Source organism: Ischnura elegans, chromosome 9 (assembly GCF_921293095.1).
Source record: "Ischnura elegans chromosome 9, ioIscEleg1.1, whole genome shotgun sequence".
NCBI lineage: Eukaryota > Metazoa > Arthropoda > Insecta > Odonata > Coenagrionidae > Ischnura > Ischnura elegans.
This window is the reverse complement of record NC_060254.1, coordinates 106,283,416-106,293,306: the sequence shown is the minus strand read 5'-3', so window position 1 is coordinate 106,293,306 and position 9,891 is coordinate 106,283,416. Positions and strand designations below refer to the sequence as shown.

General features: G+C 42.8%; 1 protein-coding gene across 1 annotated transcript; it reads right to left on the bottom strand.

The window, feature by feature from the left end:
* Nucleotides 1–8,880: 8,880 nt before the first annotated feature.
* On the bottom strand, nt 8,881–9,891 carry LOC124165030 (putative uncharacterized protein DDB_G0290521). Its single transcript, XM_046542268.1, has one exon. It carries the CDS (start codon nt 9,889–9,891, stop codon nt 8,881–8,883), a length of 1,011 nt encoding a protein of 336 aa, XP_046398224.1.

Genomic DNA, 9,891 nt, shown 5'->3' with positions numbered 1-9,891 from the left:
GGTTTCAAATACTTTAAATTCGCTGTAACCGTTATATACTTTTTTTTATGATAAATGGTAATATACAATTTAAGGATTGGGCAAGGGTTGACGTATCATTTTTATGGATTGCTAGAACACATTTTGAGCGTAAGGGATTTGCAAAAGGGGTAACCGTAACCCGACGGTAAGGGGCGCATTCAAACCCAGCGTTGGTATTAACTTAGTGATTTTAGATTGGCGATGAAGGGTCATACATAGCAGTTGATTATTGCATTAATTGGTTTAGAAAGCTGTTGATTATTATGATTCTCTGCAATGAGCACCATGCTTCATCACACGTCTCTTGAGACGGGTGATATGTGTGTCATTATATGACGTCCAACTTGACTTACATACAGCAAATAGCCTTTATAATCATCACATACTACTTCATTTGGGTTTTGCGTTGAATGTGTTTTCTAGTTTTCATTCAATGCAAGTTCCAACTAATTTGTCAGAACGGATTCTTCCAAGTTATCGGCGAGCTGATAATGGAAACCTGTTGATGTTATACCCTATTGCGAATGCACAATATAGAATTTTATCCAATGAATTAGAAGAAGGCCTAAACAGCCCTAAGAAATAAAAAATATCTTAAGAGACCTCTACCCCATCATCAGCGCAAACCAAAGTACTTCAATCAAAGTACTTCAATCTCCTCCCTTCCCGCCCTTCTATCACCTACAGAAAGGCACCCAACGTGCGCAAATATTCCGATACAACCGCCCCTCTCTCCCCCGTACTGCCCCCCTATCTTCTTCCTCCTCAACATGCAACCGCCCAAGATGCAAGTGCTGCTTCTTGTTTCACTCCACCTCCCCACCAGTCATCAACAAATCTTCCTCTTCTCCTTTTTCCTTTAAATACTTCCTTTAATTCCATCAACCGACTATCCTACAATTTCTGCCCTGCCTACTACATTGGAGAATGCACCACGGCAGTATCCATTCCGATGAACAACCATCGCCTCTCCACCAAGTCCCCCCCATTAGTTGAACCAGTACTCCAACACAAAATAGTTCCTTCGAGCAGTGCTTTTCCCTTTCCTAAATCGAAATACTACCAGAAAATTCACCCAGCACACCTGGGTGGAAACAGCGTTCAAACCGCCAGGGCTGAACGTCGCTCAGTAGCCACTAGCCAATCCCTCCCCATTTCCCCCTCACCTCCACCTACCCCTTCAACCTCCCCCCCCCCCTAAACTCCACAGAAGACATCAGCAGTCCTGTCTCACTCATTGAGAATGGTGGGTCACCCCATCGAAACGTCTGAAAAACATTTTGTGAGTGTCCCTTTTTCAGTGTTTCTATGTTATTTATTTATTTAATCTAAGTATATTTATATTCATAAAAAAGTCATAAATCGTGTTAGTTACACTATTTATAACTCGAGAACGGCTACATATATTTGAACGATTTTCTAGATGAATAGAATTTTTTGGATTCGTATCAACCTCGAATAGCAGAAGTTTACGGAGTTCACTTTTACCAAACCGAGTTATAAATGGCTCGCCACAATATGGACTTTATTAACTGCTTTATAAAACCACAATGTCTAAATTTTGATAAGTTAAAACGTAAAAATTATAAAATTCACAGAAAGAAATTCTGCGTAACATGCCCTGGTCAACCCTATGTAGATAGAGAAAATGCCTTTCTGACAAGCAATTGCAATACTAATTGTTGTAGTTTTATTGAATCTTTACCTTACGGTATTATAATAAGTCAAAAATGATTCAAATCGGTTCCGCCGCTCATTATTTATAAATGCTGTAACCAAAATGTTCATTGTGAAATATGATTTTATACTTTCCCGGCGAATAATGTGGGTAAACTCTTCTCGGGATTCCCACCGGCTTAATGTTTTTATAACGGCCTACGTGTCAAGTACCGTCTCGGCACTCATCATCAGGGCTGAATGTTGATTTATTTCAAATAAATGTTCATTGATTGCTAGGCGGTGCGAAGTTCGCCGGGTCAGCTTTCATAAAAAACAAATTAAGCCCTTTTAAATTATAAGTATCTATTGAATAATAATTATGACAGTAAATACGCTGAAATTAAAAATTTTCAAAAGAAAAAATATTAGCTTCGGTGGGGATGCGAAATTAAGACTCCAGATCAGCAAACTAACGCTCTAACCACTTATCCATGCCACGAATTACTAATAAGTGGGAATGAAAGATATCCATGGTTTTAAAGTAGTAATCATGGGAACAGGACCTGAGAACTGTGAACCATGGAACAGCGAATTAAAGAAAAGCACGTGGCTTAGAAACAACTTCATCGATAACTCAGAACCAATCTTGAACTACTGAGCTATGGAAGAGCAGAGGAGCACGCGGTTGAGTCCAACCTTACGTGTACAGGTAATTGGGATGGTTGAGGGCGGTAAAACAGTTGCCCAAGTAGCTGGCCAGCTCAATTTGTCCCGGAATACCGTGTATTACTGGGTACGGCGTTTTAGGGAAGGCGGCGAATCCCTGAAGGACGGGCGAAGAAGCGGCAGACCTCGGGCCACCAACGATTTGGAGGACAAAAGGATTCGCCATTTGATTGAGGGTAAACCTCTCAGTGTTGGCGGAGTAGCTGCGATTTCCAGGGAGGCGCAATTTGGTTGCAGCTACGCAACAATTAGAAGGCGGGTGATTGCGCATGGCATACAACACCACAAACCTGCCCTAAAGCCTTTCTTAACTGAGCAGGAGAAGCATTCGAGGTTGTTTTTCAGCAGAAATAATTTAGTAAACGACTAGGTTTTTTGGGACTTTACTATTTTCGCGGGCGAAAAAACTTTTCGCAGCAATCAGGAAGGAATAATAAAACTGTGGAGGGCAAGGAATACACGGTATGAAAGCATTTCTTTCATTTCTTAAATTGCTAATATTTATTTCTATTGTTTTGTCAATCATGATGGAATTGATTAATGCAACACGAACATATTACGTTCATAGATACGATCAGCGGCACATCCTTACAAGGAATAACTCAGGACGCCTCAGCAAAAGTTATTGGGGTGCAATGACGGCTGCAGGGCCTGGGCCTATAGTTTCCACGTCTCCAAGACTAAATGCAGAGGAGTACGTGGGTATCCTGACGAACCATCTTCTGCCGTATATTGAAACGGTCGTTCCGCCTAGCGAGGAAGTGACTTTCCTCCAGGACAATTGCCCAATCCATAGGGCAAATATCGTTTCTAATTTTCTTGAACAGCATCCACGTATTCATGTTTTGCCATGGCCATCTAATTCCCCAGACTTGAATCTCATAGAAAACCTTTGGAGTGTAGTGGTGAGAGAATGGGACATTGGGAATGAGCGCAATCTGGATGCGCTAAATGGTCATGTGCGCCAAATATGGCAATCGATTGGACGCCGTCCTCAGGTGTGCGAGAATTTAGTTCGTTCTATGAGCTCCAGACTGGAGGCGGTCACAGAAAATAATGGTGGTATTACTCGCTATTAATTAGATAAAACCAACGCTTACGCCTTCCGAAGAATAATTTGCAAGCTTTGCCATTTTTGTATCATGTTTTGATTTTTTAACTTTTATTGGTCGATAAAAGATGTTGCGAAAATTTACAATTATTTTTTATGCGTATGTACTGAAAAAAAACACGGCAATCAAATTAATAATTTTAAAGTTTTCCATAAGTTTTTGGGTTCATAAGTAATTATTTTTGATTATTTATTTAATTATTATTTTCACTTTAAGTCATTTTTATTTGATCATTCGGGGAGAGATGATTGATATCCACAAATTTAACTTACCTGGGATTCATTTTATAATTTGTCATGGTAATAGAATTTACTTCATTCCTTTAGTTTTCGTTTTTCAATATTTAAAGGTTTATCTGTTGAACGATTCTCAGTTAAGTTAAAAAAAACTTGAAATTATTTAAGAGTTGTAGTGGGTTATTGAGCTCTACTACCCTCTAGCGCCATGTGCCTGCTACGGTAAGTGTATAGCATGAGTGGGTAATTTCACGGAAACAAATTTTCGTTTTGACAGTGCATAGGTAATTCTCTCCGAGGGCTTTTTTCAAAAATCTGGCGGTGGTGGACATTTTTCTGTTGAATGTCGTTCCCATCCTGTGTGGTGTGTGGGTAACACTGCAAGTACAAAATATCTGTCCGTCGCATGTGACGTTCAGACCCTTGGCGCCTTTTGTTAAGAAGAAGAGAAAGCCGATGCCAGCTTTCTCTACTCCCTATCTTTTTTAACGTGCCCTGAACGCGCAAGTGAAGTTATTTGTCGTTCGCCTTAACACAGTACTTGAAAGAGGATTCAAATATTGGCGAATTCCTTATTTCCGCCATCTTTAATAATGATATATATGCAGGGGTGCCGACTCATAAAAAAATATTGGGGAAGCCCATACCGGGGGTCTTGCCCAGGGAGTTTTTATAAATAGTGCGTTTAAAAGTTTAATTTCGAAGCTCTATTTCAAATCCCTAGACTGAGGTTTGTGGTGATGAACATTGTGCTTTATCACCCGTCTCAAGAGACGTGTGATGAAGCATGGTACTCATTTCAGAAAATCATAATAATCAACAGCTTTCTAAACCAATTAATGCAATAATCAACTGCTATGTATAACCCTTCATCGCCAATCTAAAATCATTAAGTTAATACCAACGCTGGGTTTGAATGCGCCCCTTACCGTCGGGTAACGGTTACCCTTTTTGCAAATCCCTAATTTTCAAAATGGGTACTAGCAATCCATAAAAATGATACGTCAACCCTTGCCCAATTCTTAACTTGTATATTACCATTTACCATTTAAAAAAAGTATATAACGGTTACAGCGAATTTAAATTATTTGAAACCCATTATTAAATACGAAAGGAGTTACCAAGGAAAAAAAAGCGGAAATTTTATTTCCGAGCAGGGGAATCGATCCAACAACCTTTACTTTGACGACGTCGCATTAACTCCACTACGCCACCACGACTGTTGACGTTGAGGTTTTTGTAATACATAATATCAGACCAGCAGTGAAAACCGAAGCAAGGACATAGAGTATGCACACGAAATTAATCATTAAATCCATCAAAGATCGAAACAAAACGATAAATTTAGCAAGTAACTTCTCCCTCTTTGCTCATATATCTTCACATGGAAGCGAAATATTTGCAGTGCGTGAGCAAGGAAAACAAATGGAGTAAGGGAAACTAAATTTTCTTGAGAAGCAGAAGTGGCGCCACAAACTTTGTCCTAAAACTTTTGAAAGTGACTGTACCTAGAGTGTTGCAGTGCTTCACCTCCGGGAAAGACATAAAAAAGTGAGGCGGTGTGAAACGAGTTGCAGGGGGGGGGGGGGGGGCGAGGGTTCGCATTAAAGTGGACGGCTTGGATGCGCCCTCCCTCGCGAACGCTCCGCTTCGACGTCCCCCAGTAGTGCCCCTGACCCTAATCACCCTCTTCCTCAACTCATCTCTCCTTTCCACTCATCGTTTGAGCGACCGGATGAGTGCCCACTGAGGCTCATTGCATCGACGCCAAGTCCTCATTTGACAGTCGCTGCAATCAGGATGGCACGATCTCGCTGGTTGGTCCATCCAGATTCGGCGGATGAAAAATTCACCCCAGAAACATATTTTAACACTAGAATGCCCGGCTGGGTCGAATTGACACAATTAGAGAATATTCATGTTAAGAATTTAAAAACGAAGGAACATTTTAGACTCATATTTCAATGACTTTTAATCGTTTAGTTTGGTTTACCACTGTGCAAAATTTAGGCCAAATATTATTATTTTTTCTCATCGTTTACACCTGCCGTGCCCGGATGGGTCATTTTGACCCAGACCATCAAATTTATTTGAAGCCTTTCTACTGTTTCTTTGTATTCATTGTAACTGTGTGTTTAATACAAAATATTTTGTCAAAATATATACGTAATTTGTTTTTAATCCTGACATCAATGATGTTCATTGTACCTCCCAAACACATCAGAGGAAAAGTGATAAGTTTTCACAAAGTTGTGGAAGCTAGTTTCCCGTAATACCATAGAGATTGTTGAACAACTAAAATTTTAATATTTTTCATCTAATTAATATTTCTATTGCCTTCCCAAATGCTTTACAAACAAAATTAATAAAAAGACTTGGAAGAAATCAAATATTTTAAATGAAATATACACACACCTGGCCACATTGGGTCAAATTGACCCATTCGGGCATAAAAGGGTTCAAGGATTAGTCGGGCATGCAAGAGTGAAGTGTCCACTGAGGCACGCCCCCCCCCTCCTCAGCTCAAATCACAACTAGAATGGGTTATTTTTTGGTATTGACAATTGGGTGGTTTCCTATTATTTTTTTATTGCTCAAATCGAAAGATTATTACTCCTGGAGTACGAATTTCACACTTTTAGATTTTTAAATGACGATATTTATTTTTCGCGGTTGAATGAAAAGTGGAAATTTTCAAGCGCGCGAAAACGCGCCGGCTAAGTATGAATGCTGGGAAAATCCCGTGTGACGTCATTCTGGTTCCAGCTGCCGCCGTGTGAGGCCATCTTGGTGCGAGACTGTGAGCGCCGCAACGATGCATGCTGGTAGCAGTTAGCAGAGTACCCTACTAGCAGGTAGCGCTTGGCTTAAATAAGGATTATTAAGACATGTTTCCTTGAGCTCTGTGCCTCATGCATGCATTGTTAATCTCAGACGATGTAAAACTCCTATCTACACGTATAGAAACTAGGTCCCTGTGACGTCACGTGGAGTGGAATCGCATGGGCGCCAATCTGGCCTTTTTCAAATGAGGATAAAATTGACCATTGCCATTCGTCTAAACTGTTATTTCTAAAACCAAATAAATTGTAAATTATGAATACACTAATGTTCTACGAGTCTAGAGTCAGCTATCGTCGTGAGAGGACGTACATGTAAGTCGCTCTCGTACCGGAATGCCGTATACCTGTGCTAAATGTGACCTTGCCATCAAACGGCAGTCGAAACTCATTACATGTGGTAAATTTAAAGAGGTGTATCACCTTACCTGCGCCAAAGTTACGGAGGTGGAGTCAAATGTTCTTGAAAAACAACAAAGATCCTGGTACTGCATTTCCTGTACTGCTGATGCGAGATCTTCCCGAACGGATGACACCCCTGTGAAGGCAGCTTCCAACAAACCAGAGGCCCAAAGGGAGGACTCCAAGTCTCTGCTGAGGGAGCTGTTGGCAAGGGTGAAGGCTGTCCAGGACAAACAAGGCGAGGTAAAGAAAACTCGGTTGTGGTGCAAGGAGTCAATTGAGGAAAATACTAAGGCAGTAAGGGAACTACATGCTGCCATTCAAACTATAAATGAGCGTACCGATAGCTTAACTAACATGTGATGTTGCTCATGCTAACTCGCGGATGAGTCAGCTCGAATCCCACCTACACCAGCTTGAGCAGGACTCACTAAGAAACGTGGTGGAGATCCATGGCGCTCCTCGAACAAACAGTGAATCACTTTCAGTCCAAGTTTTTCAAATCGGGGTGGCACTTGGCGTCACAATGAGCAGTTTGGATATTGATTATGTTTATGCTATTACATCACGTAATGGCACCTCGCAGCCTCCCACAGTAATTGTACGCTTTGTTAGACAATGTGTCGCAAAAGAACTGGTGAACAGTAGAAGAATAAAGCGGAACTTTGAAACATGGGATCTGGAGTTATCTAGCGAACATAGTCGCACTATTTATGTTAACGAGTCTCTCACCCCATTCTATAGAAGACTATATGCACAAGCAAGGGAGTTAAACAGAGCAGGTAAATTTAAATTCCCATGGATAAGAAATGGCAGAATTTATGTTTGCAAAGGCGAGGCGGAGGAACGCATAACAAGTACTTGCCCTGAGGATCTCTCGATATTCTCAAAATGAGCGGTGACCAAAGTGAATTATTGAAGTTGTGCCACGTGAATGCTCAGTCACTGTTCTGTCATATTGATGAATTTAGAGAGCATTTCTCGAGCAAGCAATACCACTTAATTGCCGTCTCGGAGACATGGTTGAATACTAAAATACCTTCAATTGCAGTTGAATTCGATGGGTGTGCATTGATTCGTAATGACAGTGTTGGAAGAGTGAGTGGTGGTGTCTGCGTGTATGTCCTGGACTCTCTCACGTATTGAATCTTAAGTGCCCCCGAAAGTGTTCCATTCAAACCTAAATACATGTTTGCTGAACTAGTGAGCGAATATGGAAAAGTGCTACTTTGTGTGGTTTATCGCCCACCGAAATCTGGATACTGAATGAGGGGTTCGAGACCTCTTTGCTGACCTTTTTGCCTATGTACACAAATGTTATATTGTGTGGTGACTTCAACTGTGATATGCTAAAAAAACCATACGATAGTGCTTACATTAATGATTTAATTTTTTCCGGTAACCCTTCGCTGGTACAATATAAACCTACAGGTAATTTAGCAAACAGTAGTACTTTTATCGATCTGTTTATTGTGGATGACATTGAAAAAGTTGTAGAATATGGCCAGTATCCTGTATCATTTCTTTCAGAACACGATTTGATATACATAAAGTATCACTTTAAGTTGAATTTTTACACACCAATAGAGCTGAGTTCACGTGATCTCTGCCATATTGATCACAGTTAGCTCCAACAAGACTTTGTAATGATGAATTGGACTGACTTTTTTAACTCTAGATGTGTCAATCACAAAGTAGAGATTTTCAACGAAAATGTAACAAAAATACTTGATGTTCACGCCCCACAGCGCAAGCGGATTTTTAGACGACCCCCAGCCCCCTGGATAACTGAAAATACAAGATTTATGATGACGCAAAGGGATCGCATTCAGAGAAATTTCCAAAGAATCCGTCTTCCTGTTCTTCACGAACAATACAAATTGTTCAGAAATCGCTTGAAACAGACACTCCGGAATGCAAAAATGAAATATTATCACAAATGTTTTCAGGATAAAGTTCCGCAGCAGGTACGGGCGGCGTCTTAGCGGCGCGGCGTCTGGGAGGGGCGAGACTCGACCCGCCGCGTCGTCGGCCGCGGAATCTTGAGGGCTGGCTGTTTGCCCGCGGTGCATTGGTGGTGCTTGGGGCGCGCTCCCGGATAACCTCGCGAATGATAGTCGTGGGCTGTGCTGCCGACGGCGGGAGGCGCAAGATTTCGTTTGGGGCAAGCAAACGAGCAGCAGTGTCCCACCCGTGGGTGGCGGCAATTGTCAGGATCCGTGCGCGGTTGTAAACCAGGGAGCGGACCGGTCCCGGGAGTGCGTCCCAATCAGCAGCAATTCCCAACAGCAGGGAGACCTCGTGCCCATCTCGTTTCGCGAGCTTAGAGCTCGATACGTTGTTTCTCAGGAGGTACACTAGCTCGAGGCACTCTTGTTCCTGGGGCAGCTCGATACTGTTTGGTGGGCGTTCAGGTCCGAGATCGCGGAAGCGACGATCCTCTGGCACAACTTGGGATGCTGGGGTGCAGGGCCTCGGCGTTTGCGTCGTTGGGAAGGAGACCAGCGGAGGAGTGGGCTCCGACATCAGCCCAAGTTGTGTCAGAGGAATGCCGCGGCTGGTTCTGGGGCCAGGGTCCAGGGGCTGCGGTTGCTGCGCTGGCTGCGGCTGGGGGACGCTGACCGTCCCCGGGGCCCAGGACTCAGTGATGGCCTTAAGGAGGATAGGGAGCCAGGAGGGAGGCTCTTCCGACGTAGGCGGCTGGACTCGCGTGTTGAGCAGGCTGGATGGCTCAGAAGACATGTGATATCCCGTAGGGGATGTGTTGGGGATCAAAGTCGGAGAAGGCGACCCCTGTCGCGGTGAGCGGGAGTGCGAGCGGCTCCGTCCTCTGCTGCGGCCCCCCGGCGAAGCGGTGGGGTTCGCAGAACCTCCTTTGCGAGCTTTCGGACCCAT

What these genes read in the sequence shown, in the direction of transcription:
- LOC124165030 (XM_046542268.1), bottom strand. Translation starts at nt 9,891, where the DNA reads ATGGGTCCGAAAGCTCGCAAAGGAGGTTCTGCGAACCCCACCGCTTCG.